Source organism: Arachis duranensis, chromosome 6 (genome assembly GCF_000817695.3).
Source record: "Arachis duranensis cultivar V14167 chromosome 6, aradu.V14167.gnm2.J7QH, whole genome shotgun sequence".
Taxonomy (NCBI): domain Eukaryota; kingdom Viridiplantae; phylum Streptophyta; class Magnoliopsida; order Fabales; family Fabaceae; genus Arachis; species Arachis duranensis.
Genome location: NC_029777.3, coordinates 15712519 through 15740363, shown reverse-complemented (window position 1 = coordinate 15740363; position 27845 = coordinate 15712519). Strand labels below are relative to the sequence as shown.

The 27845-nt window shown below is 35.9% G+C and overlaps 3 protein-coding genes across 3 annotated transcripts; 2 read left to right on the top strand and 1 right to left on the bottom strand.

Annotated features, from left to right (window-relative positions):
- Positions 1–14236: 14236 nt before the first annotated feature.
- Positions 14237–16167, top strand: LOC107493136 (40S ribosomal protein S15-4). Its single transcript, XM_016114218.3, has 4 exons — positions 14237–14260; positions 14375–14520; positions 14590–14647; positions 15742–16167. Exons 1-4 carry the CDS (start codon positions 14258–14260, stop codon positions 15988–15990), a joined length of 456 nt encoding a protein of 151 aa, XP_015969704.1. The 5' UTR covers positions 14237–14257; the 3' UTR covers positions 15991–16167.
- Positions 16168–18902: 2735 nt separating this feature from the next.
- On the top strand, positions 18903–20371 carry LOC127748439 (protein FAR-RED IMPAIRED RESPONSE 1-like). Its single transcript, XM_052262967.1, has 4 exons — positions 18903–18968; positions 19328–19805; positions 19882–20065; positions 20149–20371. The coding sequence occupies exons 1-4, from the start codon at positions 18903–18905 to the stop codon at positions 20369–20371; spliced, it is 951 nt and encodes a 316-aa protein (XP_052118927.1).
- A 3712-nt stretch (positions 20372–24083) lies between these two features.
- LOC127748320 (uncharacterized) lies at positions 24084–26848 on the bottom strand. Its single transcript, XM_052262586.1, has 7 exons — positions 26051–26848; positions 25863–25949; positions 25192–25326; positions 25006–25109; positions 24852–24905; positions 24505–24753; positions 24084–24370 (listed from the first exon to the last, which is right to left on the bottom strand). The coding sequence occupies exons 1-5, from the start codon at positions 26276–26278 to the stop codon at positions 24878–24880; spliced, it is 582 nt and encodes a 193-aa protein (XP_052118546.1). The 5' UTR covers positions 26279–26848; the 3' UTR covers positions 24084–24370; positions 24505–24753; positions 24852–24877.
- Positions 26849–27845: the final 997 nt, after the last annotated feature.

Below are 27845 nucleotides of genomic sequence, written 5' to 3'. Positions count from 1 at the left end.
TTCAACATATAACTAAGACTTAACATACTTCAATTTAACATGTACAAACAAATCCTGTTAATATGGTTTCCTACCAAACTATTCAATCAAGCGAAAATCCAACAATTCACAATAAAAATGGCAGAATAACCAATCAGAAAAATATCAGAGTACAAGCAAATTTATATTATGATAAAACGTAACTCAGAGTATAAAACACATAAACCAAAAAATCAGAGCTTAATCAAAATATCACAACAAAAATAAGAATATGTTAATGCAGAAACTAGGGCATATGTCATAAAATATGAAAATAAAATTGGAACACACGCACAAGGGTAATCATTAATCAAATTGATTTCAGCCCCTGTTTCAAATCCATTTACTGGATCAGCCTCTGTTTTAAATTTTTTCAACTTTTCTCCCCCTTTTGACATCAATGGGAGTCCTGCAAAACAAAAGAAAATAATATGCCAAGATACAGAATATTTGTTTACACCCAAAACACAATAGTCCAGAGTATCCAAGAACAGTGAACTAACAGTTATAAAATACCAAAATAAGAAAGCAAGAAACTGAAACAGAGTTCATAGTTAAGAGCAGCTAAGAATAAATCAAACATCAGAAAGATTGACATTTGAGCCAAAGGATTCGTTGTCTTCATCTGCATCAACCATATCCTTTTTAAAGCTGTTGATCAACAAATTGATTCTCTCATGACACTTTGTCCAGGCCTTCTCATTCTCATAAGCTTGTTTTTTGGCCTCTTTGGAAGATTTGATCATCAGATGAGTCATTTGAGAGAACTCTTACAGCACATCTTTGATTGAGTCGGAAAGTTTGGCGGATTTTGAGGAATAAAATTTGTTTTCACTATCTGAGGCAATAACGCTTTTTCCTTTCTTGGCTTTTATGGCTTTAGAAATCCCTCCTCCTTTCAAAGTTGAAACCCTGTTCTCTATTGGTTCATTGAGCACATCAACATTAAAATGTTCGAAAATGCAGGTAAAAAAAATACCATAAGGCAAGTTTGCCTTTTTGTCACTTTGTACACATTCCCACATATGACAAACCATTAGGTAAGCAAAAGAGATAGGAGATGAAGAGATAATAGAAAATAAAACCAAGGTATCACAAACTGTTACCCTTTGATATGATCCGCTCTGAGGCATCAAAATACGGTTAATGACGCGGTGAAGCAAAGCTCTTACAGGTCCAAGAGCTTTATGAGTCAAAACCATCCCATCCAGTGCAGAGAAGTTTTCACAAACTTGAGTGAGAGCAATTTGATAAGAGATTCCAACCTGAGAATCCCATTTTCCTGTTATATATGCCATCAGTCCATCATCTTCATATCCTAGTGCAACATTGATGGTCTCTCTATTTAGAGACATATGTACCTTCTTGACATATGAGTAGATTGCTCCATCAATGTATCTCATGTTCGCATAGAATTCATGAACTAGATTTGGGTAGACCGGTTTGCAGATATTGAGCAGAGGAGTCCATTTGATTTTATCAAAGAGAGTTGATAGATCAACACTCTTTTCAAACATATTTTCTAGAGAAACCACATAAGGGGAACACAGTTTGCGGTTGACTAGAACTTTGGAGTGAAACTTATAAGCAGCACATGAGTTAAACCTGGCCGGATCAAAATGTGAATGGTTCTTGTTGAACTTGTTCTTGAAGTCAAGAGAGTCCAAGTTAGGAGGCTCTCTAGAATTGCAAAGAACATAGCCTTTTGTGCGCTGAGAACTGCGGCCAGAAGCATGTGGGGTTGATCTCCGTGGTGGTGAAGGAGGTGGAGATGATTGTAACTCTTCTTCTGCTTCTATCACAGGCTCCTTACCTTTCCAATCTTCTTACGAGAAGAGGTTCTCTGAGCAATGACTTTCCTCCTCATGGCTTCGGTTGACTGAAAAGAAGGGGATGAAGATGAAGTAGAATGTATGTGAATGTGAGTGTGTGTTTGAGGAGTAGAAGAAAATGAAAGATTTTTAGAGGACGGTGTTCTACTACTTCTTTTAGGAGCTACCTTCTTTTTCATGATATGAAAGTAAAGAAGGGAGTGAGAATGTGAAAAGATGGCCGAAGAGAGTGGAGAGTGGTGGGAGGTTACAATAGCATTTAATGCTGAGTGGAGAGAGGGTTAATTAAAAAATGGACCATTAATGACACGGTTATCACCAAGGAAGGTTTTTAAAATTAAAAAAAGAGAGATTTGTTCCTAGAATCAAGGGAAGAGGTAGGGGAAAAGATTATGATTTGACAAGAACTCCTTCCTACAAGATATGATGTGACAACTTCCCAAAAAGTATTATTTTAAAAAAGAGGAACTTAAAACGGGCTAGAGTCATGGAGAAAGTCAAAGAAGGATTGGTTGGGCCCAAGATCGTTAACATTAGCTTCAGTCTCCCCCTGTATTATGGCCTGATCATTACGTCCTCAAATTTGTCTCCTTCCTACTTATGAGATAAAACCAAACAGATTCAGTAAAGATCACAATTTATCAACAGAATTCAAATCCAACATACCCAAACTGTTCCTCAATGAACAGAACTTATCCTCACATAAAGGTTTAGTGAATATATCAGCAAGTTGTTCTTCGAATTTCACAAATTGAATATCAATAGTACCTTTTTGTATATGTTCTCTAATAAAATGATATCTAACTTCGATGTGCTTGGTTCTAGAGTGCAGAACAGGATTTTTATATAGAAATGTTTATTGCACTCATATTATCACAAAGGTATACTATTGATCTTTAATTTGTAATCCTCCAACTGAGTTTTCAACCAAATTAATTGTGAACAACACGCAGAGGCAGATATATATTCAGCTTCGGCTGTGGATAGAGCTACTGTGGCTTGTTTCTTACTTGACCACATATTTAGTGAGTTTTCAAGGAAGCAACACATTCCGGATGTGCTCGTTCTATCCACCCGATCTCTCGCATAATCTGCATCACAAAACCCTACTGCACAAAAGTCATCAGATTTAGGATACCATAAGCCATAATCAGATGTTCCCTTAATATATCTAATGATTCTTTTAACTACCGAAAGATGAGACTCTTTTGAGTGAGATTGAAACTTTGAACATACACCCACACTTTGAACAATATCCGGTCTAGAGAAGGTAAGATACATGAGTAAACCTATCATTCCTCTATACCGTATTTCATCCACATCTTTGCCATCATCATCTTTTTCAAACTTAGTGTTTGGATGCATTGGTGTTCCCATAGGTTTGGAATTTTCTAGGCCAAATTTCTTGATTAATTCTTTAGTATATTTTTCTTGGTGAATAAAAATGCCACTAGGAGTTTGTTTAATTTGGAGACCAAGAAAGAATATTTGTTCTCCCATTAAACTCATTTCAAACTCACTTGTCATGAGTTTTCCAAACTCTTCACACAAGAATTCATTGGCCAATCCAAACACTATATCATCCACATAAACTTGAACAAGAAGAATATTATAATTAGATTCTTTGATAAATAGGGTAGTATCGGTGGTACCCCTTTGAAACTTATTTTCCAATAAGAAGGCACTAAGCCTTTCATACCTAGCTCTTGGAGCTTGCCTAAGGCTATAAAGAGCCTTTGAAAGTTTAAAAACATGGTTTGGAAAATTTTTATTTTCAAAACCGGGGGGTTGAGCCACAAAAACTTCTCTATCTATAAAGCCATTAAGGAAAGCACATTTAACATCCATTTGGAACATTCTAAATCCCTTATGGGCAGCATAGGCAAGAAGCAACCTAATTGCTTCCATTCTTGCTACTAGGGTAAAAGACTCATCAAAATCAATACCTTCTTCTTGATCGTAACCTTGGGCCATTAATCTAGCCTTGTTACGAACAACACTTCCATCTTCACCCAATTTATTTTTAAAGACCCACTTTGTACCGGTTACTTTCTTACCATTTGGATTCGGTACAAGTGTCCAAACCTTATTCTTGTCAAATTGAGCTAGCTCTTCTTCCATGTCTTTGACCTAAGAGGGGTCTTCAAGAGCTTGCTTTACATTGATAGGCTCAATTTGGGACAAGAAAGCAATATTGCTTTGATCGGCTTGCTTCTTGGTTGAGGATCTTGTGGTTATTCCTCGGGAAGGATCACCAATGATAAAATCATGAGGATAACCCTTCAAGGACTTCCATTCTCTTGGCTTTCGAGGCAAGGTTTTGCTTCAGCAGACCGTTTTGTTCTAGATTCTCTGACTGGTTCAGGAGACAAAACTGAAATGTCTCATCCATCCTGATGAGACAAATCTGGACGGGCAGGTTCTTAACTTGGGACAGCATTGGGACTTTCCTGACTTGGTTGATGGTTCACATTTGCTTCACTTCCTGTATCATCATCTAAAAGGGCACTGGGAATTGAATTAGAATCACAAAATGACACGTGTATGGATTCATCTATTATTCTATGTTCTTTGAGGTAAATTCTTTAAGCCTTGCTAGTGGTGGAGTATCCAACAAACATTCCATCATAGGATTTTGGATTAAATTTACCAATATCTTTTTTTATTGTTAAGTACAAAGCATTTGCATCCAAAAACATGGAAATACTTAAGATTAGGAAGGGTTCCTTTCCATAGCTCATAAAGGGTTTTCTTTAAACCCTTTCTAATGATAGTTCTATTCAAAATATAACATGTTGTATTTACAACTTCAGCCCACAAAAATTTTGGTACATCATTTTCACAAAGCATTGCCCTAGTCATTTCTTGAAAACTTCTATTCCTTCTTTCAACTACCCCATTTTGTTGAGGAGTTCTAGGACAAGAAAAGTTATGTGCAATACCAAAATCATCACATAATTTTTCAAAATCATGATTTTCAAATTCTTTTTCGTGATCACTTCTCAAATGGGCTATTTTCAAATCCTTTTCATTTTGAATCTTTTTGCAAAGAGTGGAGAAGGCATGAAAAGCATCATTTTTATGAGCTAGGAAGAGAACCCAACCGAATCTAGAGTAATCATCCACCACCACCAAACCATAGTGTCTTGTTGGACCAAAAAGATCAATATGTAGCATTTCCAATGGCCTCTTGGTAGAAATTCCATCTTTTGGTTTAAAAGAGGTTTTCACTTGTTTGCCTAATTAACAAGTATCACAAGTAATATCCTTATCAAATTTGATGTTTGGAATTTCTCTATCCAAGTTTTTCTTAACTAGCTTAGAAATTTGGTACCTTCTAGCATGACCCAATTTCTTATACCAAAGCCATTTTTCTTATTCAAGTTATATAAAGCATGTTACTTTTTGATCTTTTAAGTCCTCAAGAGTCAATCTGTACACATTATTGCACCTTTTAGCTTCAAACAAAATTTCTCCAGATTTTTCACAAATAACTAAGCAAAACAATTTTCTAAAAATAACTTCATATCCAAGATCACATAATTGGCTAATGCTTAGTAAATTATGTTTCAGCCCATCAACAAATAAAACATCATTTAAGAAAGAAGAGAAACGTTTACCAACATTTCCAATGGCCACTATTTTTCCTTTTCCATTGTCACCAAAAGTGACAAACCCTCCATCATACTCATCAAGCTTAATGAAGAAGGTTACCTTTCCGGTCATATGCCTAGAACATCCACTGTCCATATACCACATATTGTCCTTTCGCTTGGATGCTAGGCATACCTACAAAATAAGGTCAAGTGACCTTAGATATCCAAATCTTTTTGGATCCTTTAACGTCAAACCATCTTCTTTGTCCCAATCCATTATAATCACAAATAATCTTACAAACTTTATCACCAATCATTCTTTCACCAAAGAAACATTGAATAGGAAAATGACCATTTCGATTGCAAAATATACAAAATCTATGAGTTGTTGTTTTCACAAAGCTTGTTGGGTTTTGAAACCTTATATAATTAGAAGATGACGCCATGTTTGCAAAGTAAGGTTTCTCAACAAATTTTGTATTTTTATGAAAACCCAAACCAACTTTATCATAAAGAGGTTTTTGACTAGCCAAGAGTTTATTTAAATTTTCTGAACTCTGTGCAAAGTTGGCTAAGTTTTCTTTAAGCTTTTTTATTTCTTTATGCAGCCACTTATTTTCTTCAAAATAATTCAAATTTGTAGTTACAGAATGGTGATATTCACAGCTTTTAAGTTGAGCTTTCAACTGCTTGTTTTCTTCAACAAGTTCAACACCAGTTTCAGCTTCCCTTAATTTATCTTTGAGAAAACTATTTTCAGCTTTTAGAATAGTAATTTGTGACTTAAGATCTTGGTTTTCAAGCAAGAAGCATCTAATTTTTTCAGAAAGATGATCGATCATGAGATGAAGATCTTCAGTGTCAGGGTTATGAAATACTATTTGTTCAACATGATCTACCATGAGACATGTTTGAGACTTGGTTTCGGATTCTTCATCTTCTTCTGAGTCGTTCTCCAAGTCTTCCTAAGAAGCCATCAGTCCTTTCTTCTTTCCCTTCTTTGGCTTCTCCTCCTTCAACTTGGGGCAATCGGATTTGAAATGCCCGGTCTCTTTGCAGTTGTAGCAGATCACTTTGCTGAAATCTTTCTTTTGTTTCCTTGAGCTGCTTCCTTTGCTTCAATCCTTTAGTTTCACTATTTTTCTGATTTTTTTTGCAAATAAAACAAATTTATTTTCAGAAGAGTTATCACTGGATTTATCATCTAGAGGGTTAGTAACAGATTTGAGAGATAATCATTTTCTTTTTGTGTCTTTTTTTAAATATGTGTTTTCAAATGCAAGTAAATTTTCTCTCAAGTCATCATAATTCATAGAATCAAGACCACTACTCTGAGATATCACTATAGCCTTAGTTTTCCAAACTTTTGTGAGACTTCTCAAAATTCTCCTCACAAGCACAAATTCAGGATACGTAATTCCCATAGCATCCAAGCCATTGATGATGATGTTAAACCGTTCAAACAGTTCATCTATTGATTCTCCTTCCTTCATTGAGAACATTTTATATTCTCTGTTTAGCATGTCTATTCTGGTCTTTTTCACTAGAGTTGTACCTTCATGATTGACTTGAAGTTTGTCCCAGATTTTCTTTGTCGTTGTGCATCGTGATACCCGTCGGTATTTCTCGAAGCTGATTGCAAAGTTGAGCAAGTTGATAGCCTTGGTGTTGAGCTCTACCTTTTTTCTGTCTTCTTCAGTCCAACTGGCTTCGCCTTTGAGAGAGACCACTCCTTCAGTACTTGTAGTGGTTGGAAATTGCAGACCTTCCAGAATTATCTTCCAGAGTCTGTAATCTACTACTTGCACAAAAATCTTCATTCTTTCCTTCCAATATGTGTAGTTCTTTCCATTAAAGAGAGGAGGTCTGTTGCTTGACTGCCCTTCTGTCAGATTGTAAGACACCAGATTTGAGCCACTGTTCTCTGCCATCAGGATCTTTTCTCCAAGCTGCAAAGCTTGATCTCTTTGAGACCAAGCTCTGATACCAATTGATGGTTATCAGTGGCTAAGAGAAGGGGGGGAGGGGGTTGAATCTTAGCCCTTTTTTTTGCTGAGTAACGCTTTCTGCTTGTTTAGAATACTTTAGGAGATATTTCTACTTTTTGTCTCGTCACTAGTCAAGAGACATTTTTTTTGTCTCATAACCTGTGAGGAGATATTTTTCAATTTTGTCTCTTGTGCAACAGAATTAGGAATGGAGTAGAAGAGATAGAGATAATCACACTAAGAAGAATCCTAGTTCAGCCGCTAAGTGCAATGCAGCTTACATTAGGGGTATTCGCAGTGCAGTTTGGTTCGGTTTTTTAAAGAAAAATCATCCGATCCAATCCTTTAATTAAACTGCGGTTCGGTTTGGTTTGGTTTTTTTACCGAGACCATCCGAACCAAACCAAACCAATTAAATTCGGTTTGGTTTGGTTCGGTTTGATCGGTTTCTCAATCAATTCAAAAAAAATTACCAGTTTCCTTAAATTATATAACTATGCGTTGCAGCGTTGGTCCGATTTTATTGCTTCAATGGGAAAACGATTTGTAGGATAGGACCCCAAATGAGAAAATAAGACTGGATTAGGGGATTGTTCTAAAAGTAACGACGCTAGTGCACAGACAATTGTAGATCAAATATACCTGGCTTCTACTTTAACTACAATACCTAGTGTTGTTGTAAAAGAAATTACTTAACATACATAAGACATGGCAATGAAATCAAGGTGCTTATTAGTTATTTCTTCACTCTGTGAACTGTGTCGGGACCTTCTTCCTTAAGATTCGCAAGCATCTGAAGCTGCAATATTGTTAGAATTAATAATAAACTACATAAATCAAAGTTGACATTGCTGGTGTAAATCAAAGATCACATTAAGGGCATGCACAAATAAAGAATCAAATCTCTCATATACACATGTAAATCTTAACATCTGCATTGACTTTTTACCCTGTATAAAACACACACTTATCTAAAATGTTTTAAGAACCAGCCTACAACAACATGACCTGATTCATGGAAAGCTTGCTCATCACCAGGTTGAAAAAATAGATATATTATTAGAAAAACTCTAATAACAAATGGAAAGGGTTGAGTTAAGAGTTCCAATTTTTATAAAGATCAGCATTTTCAATCTATTGTAGCGACAAGATATATTATTTATATATTTAACTGAACAACACATATAACTTGGAGTAGATTGCTATTCTCCATACAATCTATCCATCACTTCTTATTTCTTATAGTAAAATAAATGAACTAACTCTATTAAATGACACAAAATAACAAAAGACTAACAGAATTTATGCAAGAAAATAACACATCTAAAGGTATATTACAAATAATAAAACTCTTTCTTTCTATTTTTAATACCATTATATCAGTATATTTAGAATGTTGAAGACATCTTTCATAGTACAAAGAACTTCATAACTTGCAATTGAAATGCACTTTCTCACAAATACTAGGAATCAACAACAATGAACAATGAACAACAATGAACAAATAATTTAAAAAACAGAAGCATAAACACAACAAAATAAAATTACTAGCATTCAGCAACAGTAAACAATGAACAACAATCAGCAACAATGAATAAATAGATTGAACAAAAATTGAATACAAATAAATCACAAAATCAACTCAAAACAAGCAAAAATAAATTAAACCCAGTAGCTCAGAATCACAGAATCAGAATTATTAATAAATTAAATCACAAAATCAACTCAAAACAAACAACTCAAATTAACAAAATTAGTAAACAAGCATAATAACTCATCAGTATTATTAACAAAATTTCAAAACAAGTAAAATAAGTGCAGAAAACCAAAAACCAATTCAGAATCACTTAATCACAAAATCAGAATCACAGAATCAGAGAATCACAGAATTTGAACTAAGCAAAATAAGCAAATTTGAACCCAGTAACTCAGAAGCACAGAATCAGAGTTATTAACAAGAAATTAACAAAATTCTAAACAAATCCAGCAACTCAAAATCACAGAAATTATAATTAACAAAATCAAACCCTAACTATTTCATAATTATAAACCCAATATGTCTAATTGCTTCAGATACATAGAAGGAGGGAAAATCAAACCTGAAGTCAAGTGGATAGGAAGGAGGAAGAGGGCCAATCGGTGGCTACTGTGTTATGGGTGGCCAGGACAGAAACACAGCAGTACTGCTATGGGTGGCCACAAACGGTGCTGCGGGTGGCCAGATCGGTCCTGTTGGTGGCGCTGGGGTGCCGCTGGATAGTGCTGGCCTGCTGGGTGGTGTAGTGTCTACGACCGCGAGGGTGGTGCTGGCTAGGCTGGGTGGTGCTGTCCGTGAGGAGGGGCTGGGAAGAAAGGTCCGGTGGCGCTGGGAGGAAGGCTTTGACGGTGCTACGAGGTGGTGGGAGGAAGGGGTTCGCCGGCTGGGGAGGGGCTGCAAGAAAATGGGTTCGCCGCCGACCCTGGGTTTCTTCGAGTGAGACTGAGAGTGAGTGCAGGTTAAGGTTTTTATTGTCAAAACCGAAAATCGAACCGAACCGCAATAAAAATAGCAAAATATATTTTTTTTCGGTTTTTTCGATTTTTGGTTTATTCAGTTTTCGATTTTCTCGGTTCGGTTAGTCGATTTAGTTCGGTCCGGATCGGTTTTGAACACCCCTAGCCTACATCCAGTCTCCATCACAACAATAATGGAATTTCACTATAATCATCTTTGATTACAGACACCAATTCTCCCTAAACTATCCTTCCTATCTGGGACAAGTCCAGAATCTAACCCCAATTCGAAACTTGACTCGGTCACCTACCAAGCTTTCAACTGTTAAGTGCTAACCCAACTTGTAAGGGGATTCCCACAGAATCATGAAACACAACATAGATGTACAAAGGACCTCTAGGACATCTATGGCTTTTTCTTTTAATTTTGTATACTATGCCTTTTTCTGCTCTATGACTTTTTCATACAAATCTCACTGTTTGCCTTTTTTCCATGAGACTCAAGACAGACAAAACTAAACAGAAAAATACAACATGAAACACATTGAAGGAGAAAAACTTCTGTTAGTTTAGGTAGCTATGAGAACTTTGTGCTTTCACTCTTTTCTCCTTGCTTCAAGCCTTGGCTATTCACCCTTATTATAAAAGGGGAAGCCTCCAATGTTGAAACGGTTGAACCGAGCCAACTTCTTTTTCTTCAATAACAAAACCGGTTCAGACAAAGAGAGAAGAGAGGGAATCTAACGCTAAAACCAACATGCAATTACCTGTCTGTCATCCCTTCTCATCAAGTTTCATCAATCCGAGCCTTCCATCTTGACTTGGTCCCCAAGAAGAAATTATGGCCCTTGATGAACCTTTGATCCTTGACAGCTCCTTCTGCTCTATCTTCTGCTTCTTCCCCATATAGCTACAGTAGCTACCTTCTGTGATGGATGAACGAAAAGTAGAGATGAGCCATACCCTAAGGATCTTCTTTTCTGACCGAGTTGGATCTTCCACCATTTTTAGGCATGGTGATCTTGAGACTTCTTCACCACATCTTACCATAAGTGGCAAAGATCTCAACCACATCATACTGTAGATCTTCTTTTTGCTAAGGACATCATCACCTTAGCCCTTTTCTTGCTTCTAGCTTCTTCTTCCTTCATCTGATTACTTGCTTCTACCATCTTCTTCTCTGACAATGAGGTGACCGAATACAAAGAGGGAGAAGAAAGAGAAGAGTGAGAAGCTTTCAAAGAAAATAAAGAAGAAAATTAAAATCAATTACACTCAATTAAAAACCCACTTCCCTCTTTCATGCTTTGTAACGTGTACAAATTAAATGCCATCAAATCAATTCTATTTTCTCTCTCATGTTACCAATGTCTGCATTAACTCCATTTGATCAAATTTTGAATTCCATCAAATGAAGGGTGTGGTATCTGTGGAAGCATGTAACTCTTTCCTTCTTTCCTTTTTAATTTGGACCAAGCTTTGTTGGTCTTGAATCATAATGGTTTTTGGGGTGTACCATTATTTCTTAACCCAATTCAAGTTGCCTAATAAAATAATTCAGTCATATATTAGATAGAATTTCTTGCACAAGGCTGATTATCATTTTGGGCTTCATGTTTTCTTTATGCCCAATGACAAAATCTGCAAGCAACAAAATTATTATTTAACAAATATGAACTAAAATTTAAATTAATAATTTTGTTATTAATTAATAATGTTTGATCATTATCATATTAATTTGCAGTTTTTCAAACTTATCAAAACTAAACAACAATTTCTTTTTTCTTATATCTGTGACCACAATTTTTTGTGGGTTTCTCCACATTTTGAAGAGAACATTCTTGCACATTTTGAAACTTATCTCTTTTTCTGTGATGACTTTTTTTTTTATCAAATTTAGACATTCAATTTTATATTCTAACTCTCTTTTTTTTATTGATGTTGATCACTTTTTTTTATAGACTCTAATTCGTAAGTAATAATTTTTAATATCTTGTTATTTTGCAAATACACTCTGAAAATAAGAATTTTAATCAAGGTGAATTCTATCATGTAGAAGAGAGATTCCTTCTATATATGTAGAAATTTGTTGTCATTTTTTTAGTAAAACAAGTGTCTAGAGAGAGTATAACTAAAGCTATAGTGGAAGACAAAAACTGAGGTTGGTGTAGAATGTGGACCCTACTGCAGTGGATTAATTTCACCTTTATTGAATGATGTAAAGTAGATTAGTTATTAATTATGAATGTTAATGATGGGCTAGTTTTTATTTTTTTTCTTGAATGGATTTAAGTTTCTGGGCCAAGCCAAATTTTTTTTTTCTGAAATTGGGTCTTAATTGATTTTGTTTATGAAAAATTAAAATAATAAATATAATATCTTATGGATTTGGAGGTTATTTGAATTATTTTTTGGTTTGGGTCTTAATTAATTTTTTCTGTGTAGATGTAGGTGTTGATTGATTTTTTTTTTTATGAAAAATGGACCCTTTTTTTGTCATGAAAGATGTATTTTTGTGTTTTTGAAAATATTAGTTTAGTCTTTTCATATATTATTTTTATTCTAATACTGTCAATAATCTTATTCTTAATAATATTTTACATTATAATCATTCATTAGTTATGATTTTATTATTAGTTATATGGTTAATTTTTGTAGTAGGATAAATAATTTACATTATAAAAAAATTATAATAGTGCACAAGAGTAAAATGCTTTAGCATTTAGAATTTAATTTTGGTTCGTTTAGAGTTTATTTTTGTATGTGATAAAATTTTTGTATTGTAACGATTGTAAATCGATGATAAAATTTAGTGTTTAATTAGAGTTGTTTTCGTAAAACCTTGGTAAAAAATTTGAATATATTTAGTTAATATAGTTGTTGGAATTTCTGAATATAATTTATAATTTTTTCTAGAATTCGCACCTTGTATTTCACATCACACAAGAATGTCATTTTGTAACCTTTCTTCCATAGTCTATGATATCTATGTTTCTAAAGGGCAATTTTTTAAGTACTCTTTTTATAATAATTTTTTTTATTTATTAAATTAAAAATAACATATAAAATAATATATTTTAGTACTTTTTTAAATATTTTCAATAATCTTATTTTTATTATTATTATTATTTTAGTTTAAACTTTTTACTAGTTATGCTTTTATTATTATTTTTGAATAATTTTATTTTTAAATTATATTCAGAAATTCCAACAACTATATTAACTAAATATATTCAAAATTTTTACCAAGGTTTTACGAAAACAACTCTAATTAAACACTAAATTCTATCATCAATTTACAATCATTTTACAATATAAAAATTTTATCACATACTAAAAATATTATCAAAATAAATCCTAAACGAACCAAAATTAAATTCTAAATGCTAAAGCATTTTATTCTTATGCACTATTATAATTTTTTTATAACGTAAATTATTTATCCTACTACAAAAATTAACCATATAACTAATAATAAAATCATAACTAATGAATGATTATACTCTAAAATATTATTAAGAATAAGATTATTGACAGTATTAGAATAAAAATAATATATGAAAAGATTAAACTAATATTTTCAAGAACACAAAAATACATCTTTCATGATAAAAAAAAGTGACCACTTTTCATAAAAAAAATCAATCAACACCTATATCTACACAAAAAAAATTAATTAAGACCCAAACAAAAAAAAATTCAAATAACCTCCAAATTCATAAGATATTATGTTTATTATTTTTATTTTTCATAAACAAAATCAATTAAGACCCAATTTCAGAAAAAAAAAATTGGCCTAGCCCAAAAACTTAAATCTATTAAAGAAAAAAAATCAGCCGATCATTAACATTCATAATTAATAACTAATTTATTTTACATCATTCAATAAATTTTTACACATATAAAAAGAATCTCTCTTTTACATGATAGAATTCACCTTTAATCAATGGTACTATTTTTAGTGAAACTCTCCTATGTGAGAGAAGAAACTCCTCAATGGTACTATTTTTTTTTCTGTCAGAACTCAATGGTACTATTATACTATATTTTTTTTTTTTTGGTCGGTGGATTGGACAACCCCCAATCCTAGCTGGTAGGACTTGAACCCGAGACCTTTGAGATGGGGAGGGGGCGGAATGCCGTGTGAGCTATGGCTCATTGGCACTATTATACTATATAACTTTATACTCGTCAATAAATATGGGCTATTTGAAACATTGAAGCCCAATTTCGAATTGCGGTAACCCACCCCACGAAAACACCCAAACCCGTTCCCGAACCAAAAGAACTCAACCCGATATAAAGTAGTGTCGAGCTCCGTCTTGCAGCAATGGTGAAACTCTCCTTACTCTTGTGAACGCCGCTTTCTTTTTATATATCGATTTCACGGAAACCAAACAGTTCTTGCGATTGTTGAGCTTGCTTTTTTTTTACTTTTCTTTTACAGGCTGATGTTGAAGCAGAAGTCGCGACGGCACAACCGAAGAAGAGGACGTTCAAGAAGTTCAGCTTCAGAGGCGTCGACCTCGATGCTCTCTTGGACATGTCCACCGATGAACTTGTCAAGCTCTTCACTGCACGCGCCCGCAGAAGGTGGCTCTCTCGCTGTTTCATGATTCGCATTTTGTGTTTGCGGTTCTGATTGATGTTTTTGATATTCAGATTTCAACGCGGTTTGACGCGCAAGCCTATGGCGCTAATCAAGAAACTCCGTAAGGCGGTGAGTGTTTTAGATTAGATTTTAATTCTTTTTTATTTGATTTTGATTAAATTAAGGTAATTACCGCCATCGTGATTTAGGTTCGATATTGTCGATGGATTTCTTGTCCGAGTTTATTTTCGTGAGTTAGTAGATTGAATCGTTTGCTTGATTCAACAGAAATGTAAACTTCGGTTCATGTCATTAACTGTTGTTATTTTGTCACAAAAAGCCACGGTATCAATAGTTTAATACTACTTACACGAGTAATTCTATTTCACTCAGGCCGTGTTGATTGTCTAGTTCCCATTCATTATAGTGTATATGCCAATGACCATTGGAAACGAATGCACATTCTATAGCTTCCTTAATTTGTTTATTCTCCGAAAATATCTTTTTACAAGTTAGTGTGTGATGTGTACATATGCTGATAATTCATCTTTTGTTATGGAGAAGTAAAGTTTTATAGCATTATGCATAAAGAAGTCCAGAGGATGTTGAAGAGAGGAAAATATGTCAGACTAAGACCCACTGCACTAGTGTTATACAGTTTGTTTAAGCTGTAATTGTTGAGCATTATTCTTTACATTCTAACTGTCCAGTTCTCAAATTGAAGCCATGTTGATATGTTAACCCAATATCTTAATTTAGCATAGTTTTTGTACGCATAACATTGCCTAATTCGAGATTTCAATAGTGAGATAAGTAATTGTACCCAAGATTCATAGTTTTAAAATGGCAGTAGTAATGACTGGTTGACTTACTAGGCCTAACATGTTTCTGCAATGTAGAAGTTATCTATAATAAACTAAATACTTGATCCATGTTAACAATTGGGAATTCTTTGATGGAAACTGAACACGTTTGTTAAGCACAATCTTAAATGGTTTGTGGTTTGTTCCTATCCTGTTATCAGCATTCTGCCCATTTAAGCCTATGTTTTGTTACTTGCATTTTAATTTGGAGTAGTCACTGAACAGCTAATAATCTCAGTAGATTGACAGTTTATTAGAGCGTCTCCCTTCATCCGTATGTTGAATAAAATTAAACCTTCTTTCATGGATCAATAATAATTATGGCAGCTTGATTAATGTTTCATGTATGATTTGAAATAGAAAAGGGAGGCTCCAGCCGGTGAAAAGCCAGAGCCAGTCAGGACTCACCTTCGCAACATGATCATTGTGCCTGAAATGATTGGTAGCATCATTGGTGTCTACAATGGTAAGACCTTCAATCAAGTTGAAATCAAACCAGAAATGATAGGCCACTATCTAGCTGAATTCTCAATCTCTTACAAGCCTGTTAAGCATGGAAGGCCTGGTATTGGTGCAACTCACTCCTCGAGGTTCATTCCTCTCAAGTGAAGGCAACAATGTTATTTTTGTTTTTTTTCCTTTCTGGTTCAATTTCTTTCCCCTTAGCTTTTACCTGGATTATTTATCTATTTTCTAGTTATGTTACTTCGCCTTCTTTCCGAAATCAGTGAATGTTAGCATTTATTTTGTTAACTATTAATATATGAGCTTTGTCAAATTCTTGGATTTAGCATTGTGCACTGGAGAATTGTCATTTTTCAAGTATTAAATTGGCAAGTACTTAGTTGAATCTGAGTATATGTTGCTGAGTGTAGAAATACCAAATCAACACCGTAACGGCTGCTCAGGAATTCAATTTTTCAATGTGCCCTTGTATTATTGTGTCACAATGTTAACAGGTAATTGGCAGTGATATCCATACAATTCCAAATTTCGAATGATGATCATACGAGAAGATAGGTAGTTAGCAATATCTGGTTGGGTTTTGAAGCCATATTTACTTTGGGCATTCCTTAGTTTTTTGGTCGTACTATTTGAGTCAACTTCATCATGAGGTGTGATCTAAGTATCTAACTCGTGTATTTCAAGAAGAAAATAAATAATATGTATCTAACACGTTGAGCCAGCTCAAGAGTCAACTTGATTCTTTTTTTAAGGGGAAAAGTATATGGAATCAATTCCTAACCAGCCAAAAATTGAACAACTCATTTAATTATAACGATCTTAATTAGTTTTATTCATTTTTAATTTATAATATTTGGAATTAATTGCTTTTCACCCCCAAATTATGTTTTTGAATGATACGTTCAAAAATTAGTTATGTGGATCACGAAAGTTTGTTTCAAGGAATCCCGATTCTTCACCCTCTCTTCCAAGCGGTGCCCAGCTCCTCCATCCAACCATCCAAGCAGTGCTCCATGCTCGGTATCCGTCGGTCCATGTCGCCACATGTTGGGTTACGGTTGACTATCGTTCTTGTTGTTTCCGATTGCCGCCAGTAGTCCGTGCCATTACTCTCTCCTTCAAGGCATTCCCTTCGAAAGTCCAGAAGTCGCCATTGAAGGTGACATTCTTGATCGTGGCTCAAGTGGTGTTCCCGACTCGGTAACGGGAACACCTGCAAGGACGATCACGCCAAGTGTTTCCGTCACAAAGAAGCGGCTGTTGTGGTGCAGGAATTCCGGAACCACACAACATCGTCCATGGAGTTTTCAACCCCGGTGGGCGGATCGAACAACACATTGACCAGTTCAATTCAAGGCGATGAAGAATTGAGTGCGGGTGAAGTTGTTATTCAAGAGCAAGAGCGATTTAAGGTATAGTGTATGGGTTGTTCTTGCATTGTAAGCAATTTGATCACAACGTGATATGTGAATGTTGTTTCTTCATGTTAATTAGATGTTTTTTAACTTTATCTATTTGGAAAATTCTGGTACGGTGTTACATTTAGTTGAAAAATTATTAAAGTAAGCTAGGAATTGCTATCAAATGCTTACCCAACATGTTCTAATCCAAAGAATTGATATTATTAAATTATGCCCGACTCCAATATGCCATTGCACTATTTTGTTGATGTTTTTTATTTGAGTGATTCATTATATATTAAGGTTCTTTAGGTTGAAAAAGAGTTTTTCTCGTATATTTAATTGAAGAATTGAAGGGCGACGAAATTACCGACGTCATTGTGATGAGCAAGGATGAGTTGGAATTGAGCAAGGTTGCGAGAATCAAACCGGTCAAGTTACTGGTTCAATAGTTCAATAGTCCAACCGTGGTTGAATCGTGGTCGAACCGGTTTTGTTAAATATAAAATAAAATTATTAAAAATATAATATAAATCTTTTAAAATTTAAATTCAATCATTCATATAATAATAAAATTTAAAATTTCATAACCTACTTACTAACTAAACTATATCTCATCTCATCATTAAAATTCTACATTCAAATTCAAAAATCACAATTTATAACTAAAAGAAATCATGGCATAAATACTATATCCATATTCAATCAACAATCACCAACAATCAATAATAATATCAATAATTACTTAATTAGACAAAACTCACTCAATTAATGTCAAATTACTAATTAGAAATAGCTATGAACCAATCTCCGCAGCAACAATTTTTCAAGGTGTGCAAAACAAACTATCCCCTGCCCCTTAAAACCTAACTTCATGTTTCAGCCACTATAGCAATTACAGTAAAATAAAACCTCAGCCATTACAGCAATTACAGCAAAATTCAGAATTACAGCAATTCCAAATTCAAAATTATATCAATTATGTTCAGCATTATAAAATTATACCGAAATTCAATTCAGCATTCAAAATCCAGGATCTGAAATTATATCAAAATTAGGAGGATTATTAGAAGAATACATTACAGAATATAGAATTCCACAATGAGATCACTAGTTTTCAGCCATTAACAGAAAATAAATTCAAAAGAAAAATTCAAGTTCCTTCATAAACCAAAGAACGAAACAGAAAATAATGTTAGAATTACTTTCAATAGCAAGGGTATGTGCCAAATATTCGACACATCATGGAGAGAGAAGTAATGTTCTGAAAAACGGTTTTGAAATTCTATTCAGCATTCAGTGTTACATCAATTCTGTAGTAGAATTAACAGAATAAAAAATTAATTGAAAAAATAAAGAACTCTGCAGGAACTCCAGCAAGCCAGTGATTCATATAATTAATAGAATAAAAAATATTAATTGAAAAACTGAAAAACTCTGCAGCAACTCCAGCAAGCTAGCAATTCATATCATTATGAGTTTATCAAAAAAATTAATTAAAACACTAAGAAGCTCACTAAGGCAGAGAAAGCAGAGACGGCCTAAAGTGGCATAAAGATGCTCGGCAAGACAGAGGCGGCCGACGACATAAGCTATGCCCCGACCTTCCGACGACGAGGGCGACAGAAGCTTCAAATGGACCACCCGACAACGACGATGGCGATAGAAGCTTCGAGTGGTGATGGTGGCAACGACTGGTGGCCACTGCCGGTGCCGATAGTGGTAAGGACGGTGGAGTGGAGGCGTCAAACTTCTTTTTTTTTCAAGCGTAAAAAAATGACGCCGTTTTCTATAAGGATGGCAAAACCGGACTTCTGAAAACCTGTTCGGTTCACCGGTTAACCACTGATTTGATCGGTTTTTTTACCAGTTTTTTGTAAAACGGTTTTAAGAGTCACCCGGACCGATCAGATGACCGGTTTCCAGTTAATCCGGTTGAACCAGCCGATCTGGTCTAGTTTTCAGAACATTGGAATTGAGACACGAGGTGTGAATTATGACTTATTGTTTGTTATCACATTATAGTTACTACGTTAATACTAGCTTTAATTCGTATTTGGTTCTGTGAATTGGCTTTACAGTTGCCAAATCATAGTGGGATCAGTGAAGAAGAAATCTCAGTCATAGGAATGATTTTTGATTCATTGCATTTGGCACAGGAGTTTTATGCAAATTATGCAAAGAAAGTGGGGTTCGTAACTAAAGTCAGGAACACAAACTTTGACAAGACACGGAAGAAATCAAAGATACCCGTTAATCAATTTCTTCACTGCACTCGAGAGGGTTATCAGGAATCTCGGGTTAAGGCAGCAACTAGGGAAAACAGAATAACAGCCACGATATGCAGAACAAGGATGTATGTCATGCTGGATAGGGAGAAGGAATGTTGGGTTGTGTCTAGGTTAAAATTGAGGCATTCTTACCCCTATTCGGCTAAGAAAGATGTCCACTATCATGAATATAGGGAGTTGACCATGCATGCTAAGTGCATCATTACGGATAACGATGAGGCTGGCATAAGACCCAACAAGACGTATCTAGTACTGGCAAACGAGGTTGGTGGGTCTTCAAACCTAAGTTTTTCAGAAAAGGATGTCAGAAATTACATCACAAGCAATATTCGATGATAATGCAGACTTCAAGGGGGTGATGAATTATTTCGTTCGAATGAAAGAGATCAATTCCAACTTCTTTTATGCCATAGATGTTGACGATGCTAATAAATTTAGGAGCGGACTCTGGGTAGATGCAAGGTGCAGGGCTTTGTATGAATGTTACAGAGATGTGGTGTTGTTCGACACCACTTACAAAAGAAACAAGTCTGTATACTTATTGGTGAATTGCAAGAGTATTTATTTGTTAATTTTTTTCTGCCTCACATTTGTTTTTGGTGTTTTCTCAGGCATGGTATACCGTTTGCATCCTTTGTCGGTTTAAACCACCATGAGAAGTCTACTCTTCTTGGCTGTGCTTTACTTGGGAGCGAGGAGATCCCTAGTTTTGAGTGGGTGTTCACGCAGTGGGTGAGATGCATCGGGACTACACCAAGGGAGATCATCACTGACCAGTGCAAGGTGATGACTGGTGCTATTAGAAAGGTCCTACCTGATACTGTCCACCGATGATGCATCTGGCACATAATGAAGAAATCACAATTCAAGTTTAGTGGCTACGTTAGGTACGGAGAATTGAATGTAATGATGAATCACATTGTGTGGAATTCTCCTTCGCCTGAATCGTTTGAAGCTGATTGGGCTGGTTTCATCAAAGAATTTGACTTAGGCCATAACAGATGGTTAGCAGGTCCGTGATCGTTAAATTAAATCACGTATGTTGGTTTCATGTTGCCTATTTATTCACTTCATGTTATTTCTGCTGGCTTGATTTCGTTCTTGTGTTTTTTCTAAAAAATGTAGCTGAGTTTTTTACCTTACTAGTCAGTGGATGTTCTTTTCAATATACAAACAGATATTTTTTCTCATAGTGTGTATGGATGATTTTTTATTTGTTTTATCAAAGCTTTGGAAGCTGTCATCATGTTGTGTATAAGTGACACTCTTATGCTTTTTTTATTGGTAGGCCTTTATGCGAATCGACAGAAGTGGGTTCCAATATTTTTCAAGAGTGAATTTTGGGCCGGCATGAGGAGTACACAGCGTAGTAAAAGTATGTACGCATTTTATGGGGGATTTCTGCATTGCAAAAGTGGGTTCGTTCAGTTCGTCCATAAATACGACAATGTGCTTGGAAACAAGGAGTAAAAGGAGCCGGAAGATAATGCTTCGGACTCGAAAGGAGTCATCCCATGTATAGGGAGCACATGCATTGAGAGACAGTTTCAGCGAAAAAAAACTGATTGCGTGGTTCGATCAACTGAACAAAAGGGAGATACAATTTCTATTAAAGTGGACGAGCATAAGGTATTTTAGGGGAAGCCTGTCTACCATACTTTCATAGTAGAGTTTGACCCTTTGAGTCAAAAGGGTCGGTGCGAGTGCAACAAGTTTGAATCCGGTGGTATATTGTGTTGTCACACCCTTGCGGTGTGGTCATACTACAGAGTTGACATAGTACCGAGCTGCTATGTTCTTCCTCGATGGAGTAAGAATGTCATCCGCAAGCACACTTACATTAAAAGCAGCCATGACGTGGCTCGGACCGATGAAAGCCACAATTTATTCAGGCGTCTGTGTTCAGAGTTCTATAACATTGCTCATGAGTTTGTTGCTTGTGATGAGGAAACAGCCATCTTGTGAGCTGCCTTTTGGAACGCAAAGTCCAAGCTGACTGATTACCGTGCCAGCATGCGTTTCACTACTCTTGCTGCGACTCAGAATACCATGCCCACACAGAGCACAGGCGGTGTTATTGTACATGACTTACAAGGACCCTCAAGTGTTAAAACCAAAGAACGGCTGAAAAGTAAGAGACTTCGAGCAGAGTTGGACAAGTCAATTAAAAAGTCAATGCAAAAAAGGAAGAGGAAATCGCATCCGGTATGTGCTAGAAGTGAGGTATATTTAAAATTTTTTTATGAAATTGTATTCTTGATTCATATATGTTGTTCCCTTCTTTGTGTTGTGCATCTTGTAGGATGTTGTTAACCTTCAAACAGATAATGATCATGATAGTTCTGTAAATAAAAGATTTGAGCATTCTACTACTTGGAATTTATCGGATGGTAGCGGATTCATGCACCTGTTGAACTCTTTCAGGCATATATAGTTATCTTTTCGTTGTGGTTGTACATTTTTTGGTGTGGGTGGTTTGTCATACTTAGTTAGGTTTCTTGGTTCTTTAGACACAACTAAATAAACTCTGCCCCTTTCTGTTTTGTCACTTGCATTGATACTGTTATGAAGTATTCATTGAAAGAAACAAAAGCATGACTGTTGTTATCTTTTACCCAATTATTGATTATTATAGGTTTTGAGACTTTTATGGTTTTAAGGAAATGAAGTGTCACTTATTTGTTCGCAAAAAAAAAGGATTACATCTGCCCTGAAAACTACTGAAGAGTATAAAAAGAAAAAAACACAAAAGGCATTCACATATCAAAGAAGTGCACGCATTTGCGAATGCTTAATGATGCATGAGTATCTTTCGTATCTTTTCCAAGTGAATTTGCATCAATAAAGAATTAATTATCTTTTAGCCAATATGGATGCTACTTTGAGTCTTGTGCAATTTTGTTTATTTTAGGTAGCATTCGACTGGATTTGATGGAGTTTCTGCAGCACAAGAATCAAAGGAGATGGCAGCAAAGAGCGACGCGTGCGTGTGACTAACGCGCACGCATGATTTGGAGCTTTCCATGGCGACGCGTACGCATGACTGACGCGTACGCGTGACTTGAAGATTTGCACAGCGACACGTGTGCGTGACCGACGCGTCAACGTCACTTGCGATAAAGACCATCGACGCGTACGCGTGACTGACGCGTACGCGTGACATACGCTGGGGGTGATTTCTGAGCTGTTTTGACCTAGTTTTCATCCCGAAAAACACAGATTAGAAGCTGTAGAATGGAAAAAACATGTGGTCCCCACCCATCAACTAAAGACCTGCTGATTATTCTGATTTAAATTCAAATCTTATTTTTAGGAAAAGATAATATTTTTAATTTTAGATAATTAGATTTTAAATTAATTAGGATTAGTTATAAAAATGGATTCCATTAGTTAACTTGAAGGCCATCAGATTGGAACTCTGTACATTTTACCAGAATCCTTATTTTCTTCTTTGAACCATGAGCAACTAATCCTCCATTGTTAAGGTTAGGAGCTCTGTCTATTTGTATGGATTGATTTTATTGCTTTTTCTATTTTAATTCATGTGTGGATTTGTAATTTAAGATTTGTTTTCGCTCTTCATCTTATGAATTTGGGTGGAATGGAAGTATGACCCTCTTTCTATTTGAGTTCTTGTATAACTTGGAAAGCTCTTTACTTGAACAACAGCTTGAAAACATATTCTCCTAAATTTTAATTATCTGGATATAACAGGATACGTGACATATAATCCTCTTATTTTTGGGTAATTAGAATTTTTGTGGCATATAAACTGGAATTTAAACTTCACCCTCTAATTGGAATTAATTGACCAAGGCATTGGCAGTCGATGAATTTTAGAGGAGACTAGAAAGGTCTAAGGAATTAGGGTCTAGTCACATACAGTTTGCCATAAATTAAATCCTACATGATTAAAATAGTTAGTAAGAAAAGTTAATCCAAAAAAATAGATAACTCTGAAGCCTTAACTATTTCTCCAATATTTTATTTTCAACTTATTTACTTGCGTGCCTGTCTTCTGACATTTTTCAACTTAAACCTTTTGAATATCTCAAAACCCTCTTCCGCTTGCCTAACTAAGCCAATCACTCAATCATTGTTGCTTGATCCATCAATCCTTGTGGGATCGACCCTTACTCACCTGAGGTATTACTTGGTACGACCCGGTGCACTTGCCGGTTAGTTTGTGGGTTGTAAAATATCGCACCACTTAACACATGGAAAAAAGAAACCATATCCCAAACCATCTAATTCACAATGAAAAGAAACATCCCAATGCCTATCAGAAGCACCATCCACTTAAAATCTTGGTTAAAGTCACCAATGCCTGAACGAAAACAAATCGTCCGTGCATTGCTTAAAGTTCCAGCAACTTCACAATTTCAGCAATAGAAAACAATGATAAAAACATAAATAACGCGTCCATTTAGTTAACACCAGGCTAGTGAATGGAAAGAAGTGCCACTTACATATAGTCATAAACAAATAGGGTATATACACCGATCAGAGTTGAGTAAATAGTATAAAAAGGCAATGCATTGCTTATTGAACTAGAGACATCCACAATTTGAGAACTAATTGCTTGACAATTCTGAATTACTTAACACATGAAACCTGCTGAGGAGTATCTAATAAAACACGAGCCATTCACTTCTCAATGAAGTACACACATGTTCAAATGCCTAACATGTGATAACTTGAAAAACAGATCCAGAGCTATACAGTTTACAAAGAAAAGAAACATCCTAATGCCTATCAGAAGTACCATCCACTTAAAGGTTTTAGATAAAGTCACTAGCAACTTGACAACATCATCAACATGAAATCATAAACCTGTAGTGAAACAGGGTTTATCAGGCTCACACGAAACACATCTAAGTCAGAAAATGCCATATTATCATCCATAACTCTTTCACAGGGAACCTATAGATATAGTAAGGCAAGTGTCGGTATTGCTGATTTTTTACCTAGGCATCTGTCTTCTTCCGTTGTCTTCCCCTCTTGCTTGGCTTTCTAGTAGGTAACCCCGCACGCTACAGCATGCTCTTCGTGCTCGGTGCTGTGAAGGGTGATCTCACAACCTTAGTCTTTTTTCTTGGCTGGTTGCGGCGCACAGGATCGCTGTCCAAGGCACGCAGTGCCTTCCCAATTTGTGAATTATGGGGACCTATCACTATGTCTAGTATAATTTTCTTCCGGAACTCCTGTAGAACGTCCTGCATGGTGATTCCATATGGGTGGTTAATTTTGAAAGCAAGAAAGAAATAGATAGGAAAGAGGTACAACTTAATTGTGACAGGATATTTAACTTCACCTTGTCCCAAAGCTGCAAGGGTTTCTCTAAACTCCAAATACACCACAATCACAGCTACATGTACAAATAGAAATATTATTTTCAACCATTATACTAAGTATCATTATCAAGTGAAGTGCTAGTAAGATTATTGATAGGTGTCATTTTAACTGACCCGTTATGTTGTTTTGGGACGCTGGGATAGAAACGAGGTAGGTCGTTCTCTGTGGGCTCATATGCGGACATCAACACTTTAGCTATGTCTTCAATGATTTTCCCCTTAAAAGCAGCTACACTTTAGCAATAACACATTTACAACTACTGAGGATGTCGGTGCACTAATTGGTGGACATATACTTACCACATAAGCATGCATGTTTGATCTATCATCATTATACTCTCCTGAATACATACTATCCAGCACCCACAGCCTTTTTTGAGCAATCTCAAAGGCAAACAGCCACCAATGACGATCGATACAGACTAGGACAAACCACTGCGATGGAAACAGAAATATCAAAACAGTTACATGAACAAGTTAGTCATCAAATACAGATAGTCGCAAAATTCTCAACACATGTAACGTGTTGCAGAACATCTAATGAAAAGAAAGCCAATCACATCTCAATTAAGTATATGCAATTGCAAGTGCCTAAGACATGAAAATTAAAAAACATATACAGAACCATCCAAGTGGCAATGAATAGAAACATCCTAGTGCCTATCATAAGCAACATCCAACCGAAAAACATGGTGTTGTAAGCACATAAATCAAAACATCAACATGCAAGCATTAGTTCGTGCAATGGCATCAAACAGCGAGAACCATACAGTTTTTGTTGGAAGCTGCTATTTTGTCAAAATATCTAGAATCATCACCGAAGTGAGGACCCAACCCCACATAACTAATGGTAGGAACCTCCCTGAAGGAATCCAGATTCCTCTTTTGCAACACAGTTTTCTGTTAAAAAAGTACTATTTAGTTTCAGACCTCAAATCATAAACAATGAGAATCCATAAATTCATGCATACCAAAATTTCTGGAGGAATACAGTAGAAGTCATCCCTAAACCGCAATGACTCTGAGACATTAAAGGTTGAACACATCCACTGAACAATCTGCATGATACATTTTAATTGAGTTAGGGTCATCTTTATGAGCCATGATATATATTAAGAACCATATTCATTCTATCAAAGTGTTAGTATGTTCTACTTACGTTGCTGTTGACCCAGCGCTGGGGTAGCAGTGTGCAGATGTCCTCTCGGACCAATACTAGATGTTGCTTTCCTTCATACGACGCCACGACCTGCCTTTTCTCCAACAAACCATTAGTAGCCCATCGTCGCAATCGCTCCTCATCATCCTTGTCCAGCTTTCGCCCCTTTAACAATGGATGCACCTTTATAGAAGTACATTGGGTAGACTTCTTTTCCATCTGAGTCATGCCCAGTGAAATCTTCTAGCTCGGTGGACTAGGAGTCATGCAAGACTGAGTGGTTGGCATCACAGTCTGCAGTGGCTTCGTGTTCTGCAGTTGCTCAAAGTACTGCCACATTCTTTCACTCTTGGGGTCTCGCATTGACAGAAAATTGGGATTACTGCAAGAAACTCAACCAATGTTAAAGAGAAGTTAGTTTTATATGGATACAGTTCCTAATTCACTAACAAGTAAAATAGACCACAAAATGAAATAGTTTTGCTTAGGAAAATTGTCCGTCGAACTCCCATTCTTGATGTTGCATTACTGCTACGGAGAGTGTTCCTGCATCGGAAACTCTAGAGATAGGTGTTTTATGGGGAGTGTTATCCTGATTGAGGTTGCCATCGGTGGGCTCGGTACTTGGTTTTTGTTGGTCAACTCCCTGGTTAAACAGTCGGCACATCCTCTTAGCAAGAGGCTCATTCTCCTCATCATCATCTATGCTCATTGGGAGATCTTTTTCCTCAAATTGTTTTGGGCTGGACCTACGTGATCAGTCCTTTTTAGCCCCCCTCCCCCAATTTTTTTTGTAGCTCCCCTATTGGGCTATTTTACGCATATTGAATATGTTAGGTAAAGAAACATGCAATTACATTGAAATGAACCTTCTAAACTTATTTAAGCTAGTCCAAGATTTAAACCATACACAACCATAAATGTATACTCACCATCGGGCTAGTTTTTTATCCTTCTACGTGTCGTGAACTTCTTCTGGTTGGAAGTGGATTTGTTGTGCGTCCACTTGGTCATCTTTCCATTGCTACCTGCTCACTCTCTCCACAGATAGAGCTCCCCTGTTTGTAGTAATAGCATGAATCAAATTAACAATAGCGAAGTAAACTTGTCAAAATGCTAAGCCGTTAAAACGTGCTTACTCTTGGCAGCGCCGAATCCTTTTGTCCACGCTTTTGTAGTGCTTTTTTTCCCGATTTTCTCCTTTCAGATTGCAGTGATCGGCCTTTTATGTCTTCACCTTTCCGCTGTCTAGTCAAGAGGCGGCCCTGATTTAAGAAATGAAGAGAGTCATTGACCTTAATCAAACTCTAAAGCATCACCAACACAAAAACCAGAACCAGAAAAAAAAACATTCACATCTTAAACACACGAGGTCAACCACAACTACCTAGCACATCTGAAACTGGAAACATATTTAGAAACAACCAAATAGCAAACATAAGAAACATCTTGAGTCCTCTCGAAAGCAACATCCACTTACATACTGGCATAAAGTAACCGATTACCAGAGGGAAATGAGTACCTTGGATATAATATATTGCGCCTTCTTTTCTAGCCTCTTTGAGGTCCACGCAGTGAGCCATGGCTTAGGCTCATGATAGTTGTCGAGATGATCGTATTGCAACCGCTGAAAATAGAAGACTTGCACAGAGGATGGTTACCAGTTATGTTTTACATAAAGGAAAAATAGGTTGAATATATTCTTAAGTTGAACAGTTAGCACCATATATAGTTCAAGATGGTAAAAGGTTGGAAAGCAATGGGGGGAAGTTGTTGGCATACATAAAAAATGACT